The 16,215-nt window shown below is 38.3% G+C and overlaps 1 protein-coding gene across 2 annotated transcripts in view; it reads right to left on the reverse strand.

Moving 5' to 3' along the window:
• The window catches only part of ATP1B3 (ATPase Na+/K+ transporting subunit beta 3), a 41,705-nt gene that overhangs the window by 6,134 nt on the left and 19,356 nt on the right, over positions 1–16,215 (reverse strand). The window contains exons 2-5 of one of the 2 annotated variants that reach the window (XM_019934293.3): positions 16,085–16,213; positions 11,645–11,752; positions 5,974–6,158; positions 3,201–3,251 (exon numbers count right to left, since the gene is read on the reverse strand). In XM_019934293.3, coding sequence (XP_019789852.1) covers positions 3,201–3,251; positions 5,974–6,158; positions 11,645–11,752; positions 16,085–16,213 — 473 coding nt within the window. The remainder of the gene's footprint in view (positions 1–3,200; positions 3,252–5,973; positions 6,159–11,644; positions 11,753–16,084; positions 16,214–16,215) is intronic. The other variant, XM_073803750.1, reaches the window with a different exon arrangement.

Genomic DNA, 16,215 nt, shown 5'->3' on the forward strand with positions numbered 1-16,215 from the left:
ACACTCAGTTTATATTTACCTCATTTAGGCCTAAAACCCTTAAGTGTGTAGGATCAGTTATAGAGAGGGGAACTGAGGCTCAGAGTTATGGTCACCTGCTCAATTAATTGTTCTATGGGTTTGTGCCTAAGCCATCACGTTGGCAGACTTTTACTTAAAATTAACATTTAGAAATTGTGAAATAATGAAATGCATATCTGAACAATGATGAGGTACTTTACGGTGAAGCTACATGTCATGGTTCTCTAAGTATACGAATGGCATCATATTGGAAACCATGAGCAACTAAGTCCAAGAGTCTATTAGCAGTCACTGCGTTCCACTGAAAACAAAATAAAGGTTTAAAACTAATGTATTTTGGTTCTACTGTAGAGTCATCACCTGTAAATAACTTGAAGAACACACACCAAATGTTCTAAGCAGTGCTTAACTCTGGGTAGCATTTACCAAATGTTTTCCTTCTGCATTTTTCTAAATTTTCTTAAATGAACACGATTCACTTTTGTAAGAAAATTTAAAAAAAACACTAATGAAAAAAAAAAAAAAAAAAAAAAAAAAAAACACTAATGACATAAATATGAATATTACATCTTTTGCAGGAACCACCCTTTAAAATTAAAGGCCACCTCTAAAAGCATGTTCTGTCATCAATGTTTTAGTGTTTCCAGGACTCTTAACTTGTATGAAAGCAATTAAAGGACTGCCCCAGTGGCACAGTGGATAAGACTCCACGCTCCCGATGCAGGGCGCGGGGGTTTGATTCCTAGTCAGGGAACTAGATCCCACATGCGTGCCTCAACTGAGTTCGCATGTCACAACTAAGGAGCCCACGTGCTGCAACTAAGGGGCTGGCAAGCTGCAACTAAGGAGCCCACCTGCTGCAAGTAAGACCAGGCCCAACCAAATAAATAAATAAATAAACAAAAACAAGACAAAAAAAATCCTTATAAATAAAAGCAGATCAAAGTTAAGAATACAAGACAAAATAAAAGACAAATGTATTATATTAAAATTAAGTCAACTAAAGAATTTACACTAAGAACACTTGATTATAGACAAATCTAATGGAAAATAGCAATATGGTGATATGCAGTAAATGTTGCCATCTGTTCACAGAGCCACACCTCGAAAATTTATGGATTCCACCTGATTACTCCTTTGTGACTAGCCTACGAGTAAAATGCAGTTTTACAAAGATTTCCTCCAATTTTGTGTTTTTTCTAAAAACAAAAATATTCCACAACTAAATAAACAAAACAAAAACCCCATCTATCATTTTGATTATTTTATGTACTTTCCACACAACTCTTCAAAGCAAAAGGGGCAACAAATTGAAATCTGAGTCATTAGACCAGATGTTCCTCCAACTATTCTAGAAGTTCCCCCAACTATTCTAGAATAGTTCCCCCAACTGTTCTAGAAGCAAAAGATACATAACAGATAACAAGGAGAAAAATCCATTTATAATCCTAAGCGAAGAGTTAACACGGAGGAGTTTATACTGGCCAAAGGCTCACAGAATTGAAACCTTAGGAAGGGAGTGGAAGGCTTTTGTCCTTCTGGGGGGGGTGGGGTGTGTGTGTGTGTGTGTGTGTGTGTGTGTGTGTGTGTGTGTGTGTGTGTGTGTGTGTGTGTGTGTGTGTGTGTGTGTGTGTGTGTGTGTGTGTGTGTGTGTGTGTGTGTGTGTGTGTGTGTGTGTGTGTGTGTGTGTGTGTGTGTGTGTGTGTGTCTGTTTTCCTTTCTTGATGGTGTTGGCTCCACAGACCCACTGTTCCAAGTATATCTACATTGTCTGCTCACATGCAGAGGCAAAAGTTCCTGCACACAGGACGCTCATAAAATCAGCACTTCCACCTGGCTGAAGGCTCACAGCCAGCCTCGGGAACCTTCTACTGGAAAGAATTGCAAGCAAGGGGGATCACAGAGTTCACAATACATTTCCTAAATCTGTCTTGTAGGTGTAACGTTTTCTCCTGTTTTGAGATGACAGTAGAAGCTCACTAGATTTTTAGAAGGATTTGTATACCAAGAAAAACTCAGCTTAGATGCAGCATCTGGTTTTAAGTGAGGTTCTGATTTTTTAATCCAAGTTTCCTGCTGAGCTGACTATGGCATAAGGAGATAAAGTGAGCTGCCTATGGTCACACATGCATACTTCAACCCAGATGAGAAAAACACAAACTTCCCAGCTTTTCATTCTATTCTAAATCGTGAATAAATACTCAAAATAAATCAATAAGGATATTCTAAAGCAGGAGTTCTCAGAGTGTGGGTCCCAGACTAGCAGCATCACCATCACTTGGAAACTTTAGTTAAAAACGCAAATTCTGCAGCCTCACCCCGGACCTACTGAGTCAGAAACTGCAGAACTGGGACCTAAGAAACCCTCCAAGTGATTCTGATGCATGATCAGATTTGAGAACCACCCAGCAAGAAGTTTCTGCCCAAATAAGAAATCCATTCATCGTTAAAAGGGATTACAGTTTTCTTTGGCAAACAACTTTAGAAGTGATTTCAATGTAACATTTCAAGTAAGACACTTCTGACATATTAACTGGAGCTGGAATGCTAATATTTTACACAATGATAAAATTAAATTTAGAACTTAACAGTTTCTCCTGAGAACTCTTACCCATCATTTACATATTTGTCTTAGTTGAACTTTGCAGCATGGAGAGAAAACAAAAGAAATTATGAAAGGAAAACAGCACAGTGCTCTGGAAAAAATAAAGTAGGGATGAGAGAGCAAAATAATGCCTCCTTAAGGAAAATGTACCATGTTTTTCATTAAATCTCAGATGCCACTGATGTACACCAATTTATGTACTATTAAGAAAGAAAAAATCTTATACACTATTAAGTCACTATCAGTTATAAGGCCAACCCCAATTTTGGTGTTATCAAGCTAGAAAAAAGAAAATGAATCTTAAAATCAGTGAAATATGGTATATGTAAATATAAAGGCAAAGTATGTGAAATCAAATGCACATGGAAAATAAGTCTTTTTGAATTATTATTAGCAAACAGAGAAGGGCTACCCCCAAAGGTTGGTGGAGTTTCATTCTTCTAAGAATGGGACTACAATGGACTTTAAAAATGTGACAGGGAAGAAAAAAATGACTAAATTCATTAGACTTTTAAAGTATTTTTAAGATACACTAAGGTTTTAACAGAAGTTGGGTTATTTTCTGAATACTAACCTTCAAAATACATTCTATCCTTGGTTCTCCTTGAGGCTTTAATCCAATTATCTAAGGTAAAGAAACATTGATTAACTGAAACATCACAACTGTACACAACAGAACGTCTTCCTTCATTGCTGGGGACACGGGTGGGAGGGTTGAGATGAACACTAACACTGCATTAAAACCCTGTTACCTCTGCCTTTTACTTTAATTTTATTTTAGAGGATTAGAACAGACTTTTCAATACAATAATCTTACCAATTATCTATCTTATTATAGTACTAGGACAATTTAGAAAATAAATCAGTTATCAACGAATTGACCAAAACACAGCATTGCACTTTGCTACCCTAAAACAAGAAATAAACAGAAACCTTTACATTTCGTTATTTATATGAACACATCATTAATGCAAATAAGAATGGCAAAGGCGTAATATAATAACTGTTCTTCATGAAAATATATTAGGTCACAACGCTACCATGTTTCCATAAGGCTTCCACAGAGCCCTGTTGTATTTCACATCTATCTGTTCTACAAAACACATACGCTTAATGAATCCCATTTTGAGGACTCTCACAGCACCACTCAGTTCTATGTAATGAGGCTTTCATTTATGTGGTTGATATAACTAACTCTGTATGAATGATAACAGATATTTATCCATATATTTTATGAGAGGATTTTTTGTCCTTTTGAATTATATGCATTTTAATTTATATTTTATAATTTTATAATTTATATACATTTTAATGTGAATGCCTGTAAAATGTAAGTACTCCTCCCGAAAGACAGGTATTGTTGCAACCGAAATAATAATTTCAAGAGCAGTAACTATCCGTGCCCTTGCAATGATTTTGGAACAAACTATACTGGGATGAAATGCCCTGCTACACCCTTATGCAACATGTCACTGCCGATCCCTGTGTGCCTGATGATGCCTTCCTGGCATGCCTGTGAAGTTCTGCCCTATCGGCAAGTATAATCTCACATCCTCATCATTCAGAGGACATACTGACAAAGAAAACAAACTCAGAAGGTTGGTCCTGTGGCAGATGGAACTGGAATTTCTTCTCTTGGCTTTATATTGGGAACAGATTTTCCATCAATCTAGGTGTTGTGAAGATACTCCTAGGAGGCAGGGATTACAAAAGGCATCCCTGTGGGAGGGAATGGGTTTACTTCATCTTACAAGCTAGATCACCTGGCTTCACATTACAGTTGGCCCTCCCTATTGGGGGGGGGGTTCCACATCTGCAGGATTCAACCAATCGCAGATCAAAAACATCTGGGGGAAAAAATTCCAGAAAGTTCCAAAGAGCAAAATTCGAATTTGCTGTGTGCTGACAACTTTTTACACAGCACTTACACTGAATTAGGTATAAGTACTCTAGAGATGCTTGAGTACACAGGAGGATGTGCGCAGGTTATATGCAAATTCTACGCCATTTTATATAAGGGACTTGAGCACCTCCAGATTTTGGTGTCCTCAGGGGTCCTAGAATCAATTCCCCACAGATATCGAGGAATAAACTATCTGGGTTTCTTGTGTGGATTGTGAAAACCCATTTCTACTTTATTTAACAGTATGTGGTATGTATGAGCTCCCTAGCATTTCTGAGGAAAGTAGGGGTCCCCTTGAAATAGTTGTTCAGATTGCTCCCACTTCCAGGCCTACCCATCTTGCCTTCAGTTTCACCTCCACTTTGTTAACCTTAGTTCCTAAGTTTTGCTAAAATATCCCATTAAATGTTTATTGAGCGCCTACTATGTGCCAGGCAATGTTTCAGAATGATTTCCGGAGTGCTATGAGATAATCAGAAACTGTCGCTGTCCATGGGGACAGGGGAAAGAGAGGCTGGAGGGAAGCCAGTCTGGGCGCTTAAGGGTCTAGCTGGCTCTCCCTACAGGGAAACTCCTTATTTAGCAGTGCCAACTTCAGAAGATTCAAGTTTTAGTTTTATTAGGGATGGTAACTTTAGTGATATGTAAACTCAAGCCCTTGAGAGGTCTGCACCTGTTTAGGAAATGGCCTTTTCTCTGTGTAAATGACCAGGAATTACCTCATTCTTCAAGGGAGACCATACAGGCCTCAACAGGTTAACTCTATCAGAACACAACTCTGCAGTACCATTTATAGAGCAGGAAGGCACAGGGTCTGGAGATCACTTCATTATGCAAGGAAGGCATCTTCCTTTTGCACAATGACTCCACAACATTGTTACTTAGATGTAGAGCACATTAGCTTCTTGGTTTGCTAATGGCTATACAATTCAGGCACTTTCTCTGGACAACATGGCAAGATGCTGCTGGGTTCATTTTAATGCAAATTTATCTCTATTTCTACTATTTAATTACATAGACATATACTATAAAGCTATGCTTTGCTACTAAATATTCAGAAAAAGTTAAATAAGCCAAAACTTTGTAAGTTTGCCGTGGGATTTTAAATTACATTGCCACACAGGATGCAAAGATGAGCACAGCACATTAACACAACCATGCTGTGGGCATGATCCCCAGAATACCTGATCCCTGAAGCTCTGATCTACGCTTAAGTGCATACAGCTAGTTCCAAAAGAGAAAAACTGAAGTTGCGTTACTCCCTAATTTATGACTAATCTATAAACCAATTGTTTTTTTCTGTATTAATTTTCCAAAGGTCAATATCACTGTTAGCTTTTTACACAAGCTACCACCAAGTGAGAGAGCACTGAATAAACAGTTGCCAGCTTCTTAATAGAAGAGATTTGGAAAAAGCAGCCGCAGCAATAAATTAGGTACATACTCTGTTCATTTTCACAAGAATACAAGGGCGTCCTGTGGAGTAGCCAAACTCGGGATCATCCACACCACTGCACGCTTCAAGTAAGACAAGAGGAAACTGACACGAAGTATATTCTGGACCCTTCTTCTCAGAAAGCGCTCCACTGGGACAATCTGTGAGATTCTTCTGTTCTTCTAAGCCATACGCTAAAAAGGAAACAGCCAAAAAGGACCTTAAACACAACTAGAAATATATCATCCTTTGGACAACATTCTTCAAAGACAAAAACAGCAATGCCATTTACTGGAAAATTTTAGGGAAAGAATGTTAAGTCTGTTCCTTTAAAGTCCGATTGCTATCTAGCGCTTTGCAGTTTATTTCATTTCAATACAAACTGGGTGACAGATTTCTTTTGTCACCATTAGGTGGCACTAGCCACGGCTACAGCATTACCTGAACGCCCGCGATGCTCTTGGCCCAAAAGATACAATGGTGAGGACATAAAAACGCATTACCTCTGCCCTTATGGAGGTAATTTACAGTGTAGTGGGTAAGACAGGTGTTGAGGATAAAATCATAAATGAAGGGCCTAAAGAAAGGTGTACATGTGAGTTAACGTTAGCTTACAAAAGGGTGTTTTCAGCAGAGATGGAGGTAACAAGATAGATCCAAAGGGGATGAAGGAGTAAAATGGTTACAACTTGGAGATAGGGAAGGAAGGAGAGGGAGACAATTCAACAATTTTTCGAATGTTTGCTGTGCACTTGACACACTGTTAGACAAAAGGGGCACAACGGGGAGCCAGTCTGCTGTGGACCCTGCCCTCAATGAGCTTAGGCTACTGCAAGGCACTCACTAATAAACACGGTGCCACAATGCCTCAATAAGAACTGTTGGTGTGTGGGTATAAATGGTACCAGAAAAAGGCCAGCCTAAAATGAATTCAACCAAAAACAGGAACCAAAATTTCAAAGTACTCACATATACTTATTTAACTTTATTTATTTATTTAAATTTATTTAAATTTGTTCATTTGCTTGCTTGCTTGCCATGCCACGAGGCTTGTGGGATCTTAGTTCCCAGGCCAGGGACTGAACCCAGGCCCCAGCAGGGAAAGTGCTGAACCACTGGACCACCAGGGAAGTCCCAAAGTAAACACATTTAAAAGGAAGTATGATCTTTCCCTTAAAAAAAAAAAAAAAGTCAAAAATTTTGGTTTCAACTTTTATTTATCAAAAATTAGGATATCATGGGAACTATGTACCCATTAAATAGCCAAGAATGACTCAGGTATTGGGGAGGGGGGATAGGAGTAAACTTTTAAAACAAAACAGTACCACTGACATTCGTCACTTCTTTTTGACTTTTGTGGCACAATCATGAATGTCATTTGGCAGAAAATATTCAAGGCCTACATCAGTTTCCTCCAAGGGCTTCTCCTGCATATACTCTGTTGGTACAGTTCATCAGGGACCATTTTTGTATGATGCCAACTTCCACTTCTACAAAACACCGCTCTAAGTCAAGGAGTTGGATGAATGGTCAGAATATGAAGACCCCTGCTCAGCACATGATGGGAACAGAGAAAGGTGACCATTCCCAGAGAGAGCACAGAACCCCACATTCCTGAGGAAAGCCTAAAGTAAGATAGAAAAAGGTGCAGGTAAACGGCGGCGGGGGGACCTGAAAGATAATTTGAACAATATAAGATTTTAAACTCTAATTAGTATTCAAGGGGGGAAAAAAAAACCAACCCAGAGCAGATAATGTATCTTTTAACAAGAGACGGTATCTTTTAAACACCAGAAAGGCATTCCTAAGAGCAACAATGACAATTCAAAGTTTAAAAAAAGGGAGGGGGGAGGGCGTGCTGAACATTGAAGATCTAAAAGTAAATCCCCAGTATAATAAAGCAAAAGTAGAAAATGAGAGAAAAACAAGAGATCCAAAACCCAACAACTAACAGAATAGCTCTAGAAAGAGAACCAGAAAACTGAGGTGAGGAAATTTTCAAGTAATAATAGTTTCCTCAACTGGAGAATCTAACTCTTCATCTCGAAAGACCCCATCAAGTTTCCTACAAAGTGATATTTCAGAGACTGACACCAACACTTGGAAATTTTAGAACCCTAAGGAAATACATTTAAAAACAAAAACAAAAAACACTGTTGAGCAGAAAAAGGCAAATACAAAGGAACTAAAATTATATACACAGCTAAACTAGAACAATAAAAGCAGAAGTCATTTTCAGAAATGAAAGGATTAAAAACCTACATTCCATGTATCTTAAAAAATTTTTTTAAATTTAAATACAAATTGAGATATAATTCACATATAACATGTTTCATGTGTACAACACAATGAATGCTTGAATATTTGTACACATTGTGAAATGATCACCACGATAAGTCTAGTTAACATCTTGTCGCTATGTATAGTTACAAATTTTTTTCTTGTGATGAGGACTTTTAAGATCTACTCTCTTAGGAACTTCCCAATAGGCAATACAGTAGTGTTAACTAGCGTCACCATGCTGTACATTACATCCCCAGGGCTTATTTATTTCTAACTGGAAGTGTGTACCTTTTGACCTTCCTTCACAACTTCAGCCCAGCCCCCTGCTGCCTCTGGCAACAACCAATCTATCTGTTCTCTGCATCTATGAGCTTGGTTTTCTTATTTGTTTCTTAGATTCCACATATAAGTGAGATCATTTGGTATTTGTCTGTTTATTTCACTTAGCATCATGCCCTTTAGGTCCATCCATGTTGCTGCAAATAGTAAGATTTCATTCTTTTTTTATGGCTAAATAGTATAGTGGTATATATACAATGGAAGAGTATTCATGTATCTTTTCTTACAAAGTTATTTGAGAATATACTCCATCAAAACTAGGGAATAAATAAAGAAAAAGAATGCAGGAGGCAAGAAACAGTGAATCCAATCCGAAAGGGATCAAACGAACTCCCCAAATGACAGCTGGGTGGTAGAAGCCCTAGACAGAAACCAGTACAGACTGCAGCAGAGGGGAAGGACTCTAGGGAGGAGTTCTCCAGAGAAAAGGGACGTAAGAGAACTCTCAAACGATAGTATACAAATAAGGGAGTTAGACAAGAGTCTCTACAGATGGTAGAATATGACGTAAAGACAAGTATAAGAAGGCAACCAATAATGAAAATAAAACAGTAATTCAATTACTTTTGGTTTGAGATTAGGGGAAGGTGTGAGGCATGTGAGCTAAATCCTCATTTAACATGGCAGGAAGTAAAGACAATGTATAAAAGTGATAAATCAAGAGCCAGCAGATTGCATTTAAAGATACAGAAGAAAAAGTTCAAAAGTATGAAGTTATTTCCTGTTGAAAATGTATCCAGAATCAGACGATTTCTCACAGCCTCACTGCTCCTGACCTTGCCACTATCTCCACTCATCTAGGTGACTGCAACGGCCTCCTAACCAGCTTCCCTGATTCCCCTCTACAGTCTAGTCTCAAAAAACAGCCTGAGTGATCCTTTAAAAATCTGAGATGATGTTATTCTCTGCTTAAGAACCTCCATCTTGGTCACTGTGAAAGTCAAAGAACTGAACAACAGCCTCTAAGGCCTACACAATCTGGTCCTCCTTTAACTCCCTGACCTCAATCTCCTACTACTCTCTCCCCACTTACTCCATCCAGCCCCTCTGACTTCCTTGATGAACGCTGAACACACTGGACATTGTGAGCCTCAGGGCCTTTGCACCTACTGCTGGGTAGTTCCATGGCTACTTCCCTCATCCTTAGATCTTTCCTCAAACATTCCCTTTCAATGAGGCCTTCCCAGACCACTCTGCTTAAAATTACAGCCCTCTCAACTCTCCCTATTTCCTTTCTCTGCCTTATTTTCCTCCACAGCACTTATTACCTTCTAACACACCACTAGATTATAAAAACTCCACGAACACAGAAACTTTGTTTGTTCATTGATGGAAATTAGAAGAGTGCTTGACACAAAAAAGACCCTCAAAAAGAAGTATTTGTTGAATAAAGGAACAGGACTACAGCTAGAACAGAGTACGGCAGGGAATTACTGTTCTACTTATACGCCTTTCTTTACTATTTGGTTCTCAAACCATGGATTATACTCTCACAAAAACATCTCCATTTAAATAATAAATATACATTTAACTTCCAAGGGAAAGAGATTTAGGACGGTAGGTAGAAGAAGACCAGGATCAAAAGGTTTTTGATTTAAGATAGGAGGGAGGTTGAGGATTTCTACATGTTGACAAGAAAGGATCCAACAGAGAGGCTAAACATATATGAGAAGGATTAGTAATTACCATAATGCTCGAGGCAGTGAGAGGGGATGAGATGCAAAACGTGACCCGGACAGGTGGACTTAGATAAGAGGAAGGGCAGCTCCCCTTGTCAGAGCAGGAGGAAAATCACAGACAAAAAGGCTGCAACTGAAGGCTGGTTTTACTGGTAACAAGGAAACTGGGGGAGTTTCCACCTGAGTATTTCTAGTTTCTCTTGAAGTAGGAAACCAGGTTATATGAAGAAAGTGAGTTATAGGGGAAAAGGTAAGGAGCTAGAGTTTTGAGTAGAGGCTGGAAATAATCCCTTCAGAGAATTACCCAGGGAAATTCAGCAGGATTGCCAGGCAGTAGATCCGATCCATTTGAGGGAGGTGATCAAGTATTCACAGTGCTAATTAGTCTTCAGAGGGCAGGCTCAAAGGAAGAGCTCCATCCAGGAATTACAGGGCTTCATCTAGGGGCATTGCACGGCTTCATCTACTTGCAAGTTTTATGACAAACGGACTAAGAGGCGAGGGATTTTAGAGTACTGGCTTAAGTAAAAATGAAATGAAGAACTATGGAATTGACAAGCTTGACCAGAAGGGCAGCTGAGCGGGGAGCGGCTGGGATAAAATAAAAGGGTCGGTGAACTGGAAGTCCCAGTGAGGGAGACAAAGAGCGAGGGCAAGTTAAGCAAACGAGAAGGTTGTATAGGGAGCCCCATCAGCGGCCATGGCAATGGAGTCCTGCACATTCTAAGAAGCACTGCAGGAGAGCGTGGCTGAGGAAGAGCTGCGGCAGCCGTGAACCAAGAGGCCATGGTGCTTGATGGCTATTCGGGTGAATGTTGATACCGTGGAGTCAGGGCAGACAAAATGGAAGAGAAAACTGGGCCAGGACAGCTATTAGAAAGCACTGCAACCAGTAGCTCTGAAAAACTCACAACCGATACACAAACTTTTTTTCTTTTAATGAGGAACACCATTCCTCGTCCCCACACCGCAAGCACTACACTGGACCCGAAGATCCAAATCCTTAGAGGCATCATTTTATAATATAGTTTTGCTCCATTAGTCACATGCTATTTGTTTTGATGCAGATATAAATGTTATGCTTCAATGAACCTACTTCATGTACTTATTAAAGGGTAGATTAAAAAAAAAATCAAATAAACTGCCCATTAGGGTTAGGCCCCTGTGCTTTCCGTAAGTCAGAATATGGACTAATCATAAATTCATCATGAATAACAGTAAATTCCACTTGCCAAGTCCTCTCAATTGACTGTGTTTAACAGAAAGAAAGAAAAAGGCAAGACAAACTCTAAGAATAATGTTTCTAAAAGTAATCATAATTTGGTACTAGTTTCTGTAATAACTAAAATTTTTAACTTACTCTAAAAAAACATACTTACGCTTTAGAAATTTCTTAAGGTCATTAATGTACCCTCTATAGGACTCTGGATTAGACACGCTGAATGAAAAATCCAATGCTGTCACCGGTTTTGGAAAAACCATAAGCCCTATAGAGATAAAAGAAAAGGGGGGAAATTAATTATAGCAATTCCCTTCTCTCCTTCCTTCTCCTTACTCTTATCTCTAAAAAGGAAGATCTCAGTAAATTTTGTGGAAATTGTTTTCACAGGTAGGTTGAAATTATCAAGAACCTCCCACTTCTATCTGACTACGAAGAGACATCTAAAATGAAAAAATTCCACATCTTCACAATCACCTCGGACATTACCAATTAGAAACCTCCTCTAAATCTTAGTTAGAATTGCTCTGTTCCTTAATTTAAAAGATGCAAGTTTTCCTTTGTACTTTCTACATTCATTTTCTATTAAATATTTTTAGGTTTTGCCAATTTGCCATTAATATAGAGAAAATTTTAGCAAATCAAAATCTAAGCACTTTGTCATTCAAATTACAACTGTATGAAAACATTCGTAAAGAAAGCTTACCTTATTCAGTGAAAGAGGCCTATACAATTTTAACTCTACAGTTAAATATTCTTCCTTCAATAATAAACACTGCTCGATAACTAAAATGTGGTTTTCTCATACTGAACTGACGCATAACCACCAACAATTTCACATTAGCAATCAACACCCATGTATATAGAATATGTTTGCATGAGTTTATTAACAGAAAATGTAAGCCTATTTATCTCTAACAATCAGGCTTCCAACTTTAAGCTTTCCTTGATTTAAAAGCATTAGATCAAAAGTGTGTCTGTACATGTATAACTGAGTCACTGTGCTGTACAGCAGAGATTGGCACAGCATTGTAAATCAACTCTACTTCATAAAAAAAATTGTTTAATTTAAAAGCATTAGATCTACATTCAGCCTTGCACAAAGGCTTAAACAAAAAAATCCTAAAATTCTCACTAGTTTCTAAACATTCCCCATATATCAAAGTTATTATAGATAAGCCTTGCATTGAATCTGAAAATAAATAACAAGGTTGTTTTAGTTTTCATTAAAATTGCTTTTGCTGTTTGCAACTAGAGAAAGCCTGTGCACAGCAATGAAGACCCAATGCAGCCAAAAAAAAAAAAAAAATTGCTGCTCATAGACATCTAATTCGTTTTAGATCAAACCCAGTTTCTTTCAAATCCTAAATACTTGCCTTTGTTGATCTGCATGGTTCTTGAGTTAAACTACAATAGATCCGATGCTACTCAACTATGATGAAACACTCAATGTTCCCAAATGGCAGAGCAAATCTTATTCCATATACAGCACAAAAGAGCCCCAATTAGATTCCCCATTCACCTACTATCTCAACATACCAGATCACTTGGATTTGGAGGATCTCATATGCCTATTTTTCCTTACCCCTCCACCTACTACAAAATCAATAGTAACTTTCTGACTTTTTAATAAAAATGTTCAATGTAGAAATAAAACCTGACCATCCAGTATATGAAGTGACCATCTGTGTATGTCTGAAATTGTATGTTTTCATTTTTAAGGTTTTACAGAAGGAACAAGAAATAATATACTGTAAGTGAAAAAGTAACAGAATCAAGGCAGCTTATACATAACTGTATAAAAACACCCAACTTTAAGAAAAACCCAACTTTTAATAAAACATCCAGTTTGAAAGAAATTTTAAAGAAAAATATGAAAATGTCTGTGCTTTATAAAAAAAAGATTACATTCCTTTAACATGACTTATTTCTGTGGGAAGTTTTAAATGACTCAATTTACAAAAACTCTGTAGACCAGAATGTCTAAAACTGAGTTTCTGATACAAGTTACTTCTTAGATCTTGCTGAGCAATGCTCTTGGAGCCTTAGTTCATTTAACAGCCTGTTTGAAACTCTTAAGTAAAAAAAAAACACAGCAGGAATGTGCCGTACGGCTGCATTTTTTGACGCAGTACACCTACGTCCTCCAAATAAAGTCTTGGCTTACCCCAAACCATGAACATCAACAGAATGTGAAAACTACAGTAACTCTTACGTCTTTATAATTTAAACCACTGGAGCATGAATATGTGTGTATGCATGTGTGTGCATCTATAGGGGTGTGCATGGATGGTACGTGTTTATATCATATGCATGTATATGTTAATACACATACCAATTTCAAACTAGCATTTATTTTACCAGGTGCAAATACATTATTGAAATGATGCCATTTAAAAATATAAAACTTAGGGCCTCCCTGGTGGCGGAGTGGTTGAGAGTCCACCTGCTGATGCAGGGGACGCGGGTTTGTGCCCCGGTCCGGGAAGATCCCACATGCCACGGAGCGGCTGGGCCCGTGAGCCATGGCCACTGAGCCTGCGCGTCTGGAGCCTGTGCTCCGCAACGGGAGAGGCCGCAACAGTGAGAGGCCCGCGTACCGCAAAAAAAAAAAAAAAAAAAAACACTTGAATATGGTCATTGTTAAAAAAAAAAAAAACCTTAGAAAAAAGAAGTAGAAATAAAATTTAATTACCCATAATTCCTTTATGAAGAGAAAATCATATTTAACAAACTAGTATACATTCATCTAATATTATATTGATATATAATATGAATACGTGTGCATATATATTTGTTTATTTGAACTAATATTAAGTTTTTAAGTACTATAATACACTTGGTGAATGATTTTAAGGAACTCAGTTTAAAATTATATACTTAAAAAAGTATATTGAACACATTTTACTGCTTTTATTATTCATGAAATTATAAATGGTTTAATATTTCTGAAATAGATCAGCTTATGTTCAACAGTAATAGTCACATAACTTAAGGCAGCAAGAGAAATAATTATCTTAGAATTCATCTAGGTAGAAAGAAAACAGGGCTACAATGAAAGATGAGGAAAAAATTAGCATGGAGCTGGTCTCAGATACATGGTCAAATAGACCAAAAGAGTTATTCATGATATTTAGATAAATATTAGCTGCAAACAAAGGAAAAAGCCATTAGAACAAACTTTTTAAGAAAACTGGTTGGGGAAACTGGTTCAATCTCGCTGCTGATATAGCTGAGAAGTCCATGCAGTGGCCAAGGATCTAGGCTAGGGTTCCTCAGCCGTGGGCCTAATGACATTCTGAACTAGATGATTCTTTGTTGTGGGAGGTTGTCCCATGCACTATAGGGATGTTTAGCAGCACCCCTGGCCTCTACTCACAGTAGCACATCTGCAGTTGTGACAACCAAAAATGTCTCCAGACAGTGCTGAATGGCCTTGGGGGGCAAATCACTGCTGGAAGAGAACCACTGCTGCAGACAGAAACCTCCTGCTGCAGACTCCCACCTTCCCTGGCCTGCATGCCCACTCTGCCTGCTGCCCAAATCACGCTCCTCCATGGAGAGCCGTCCCTTTGCTGGCATCTCTGGACGTTGTTTATATTTCTGGGAATTAGATACGCTGGAGTTCTGCACATTATTGTTATTTACTAGCACTTTGAGGACAAGGGCCGTGTGCACCAACAAAAGCGCAGCTAACATTCAAAGACCAACTGTTTAAAAAGAATAAAATCAGGAAGGAGAAAATGTGACTTAAACAAGTGCTCCAGGTTAAGATTTTCTTCCGTACGAAGGTACATTCTCCAGTATCCTAGAGGAAATTTTTTTCCCTAAGACAATCAATAGAGAATAATTCAACATATTAAGAGTATACTCATTTTATTCTCTATTGACTTCTTACCATTTCCACACTAAGCAATTAAAAACACGAAGCATGGGGCTTCCTTGGTGGCGCAGTGGTTGAGAGTCCACCTGCCAATGCAGGGGACACGGGTTCGTGCCCCGGTCCGGGAAGATCCCACATGCCGGGGAGCGGCTGGGCCCGTGAGCCATGGCCACTGAGCCTGCGCGTCCGGAGCCTGTGCTCCGCAATGGGAGAGGCCACAACAGTGAGAGGCCCGTGTACCGCAAAAAAACAAACAAACAAACAAACAAAAACATGAAGCATGTATTTTACAAGACCAATGCTCTAACCCACACCAGAGCTGAAATATATACTTCATAAGTAAATTACTCAGAGCAAAGTGAAATTACTACACAATATTCATAAACACCATTCATAACTATAACTATATTCATCAATCTGGCTTCACTTTAACTCTCAATATTCATTTCCGCTTACTCTTGGCAAAAGACTCAAGATTTATCAGCCAGGGTTTTGTATCACTGTGTAAATATTAAAGGTTTTTATATCAGTATGTAAATATTAAAGGTCTTTATATCACTATGTAAATATTAAACAACAAACAAAATCAAAACTTTCACATTATCTAACCCTAAAGTTTAACATCTTCTACTGGCTATGTAATACAGACTTACGGAGAAGATAAAAGTATAACCCAATTTTGTTAGAAGCCATGATAATCACAACATAATTAATTACCTGGACTAGGAATCTGGTCACGATATTTTGGAACCTCATCGTTCAGAGTTTGAAGCATAGCCCACATTGTGAATGTAAAGAGTGCAGCCAGGAACCCATAAAAGACTAGGTAGAAGAGCAAGATCAAACCT

Source organism: Tursiops truncatus, chromosome 4 (assembly GCF_011762595.2).
Source record: "Tursiops truncatus isolate mTurTru1 chromosome 4, mTurTru1.mat.Y, whole genome shotgun sequence".
NCBI lineage: Eukaryota > Metazoa > Chordata > Mammalia > Artiodactyla > Delphinidae > Tursiops > Tursiops truncatus.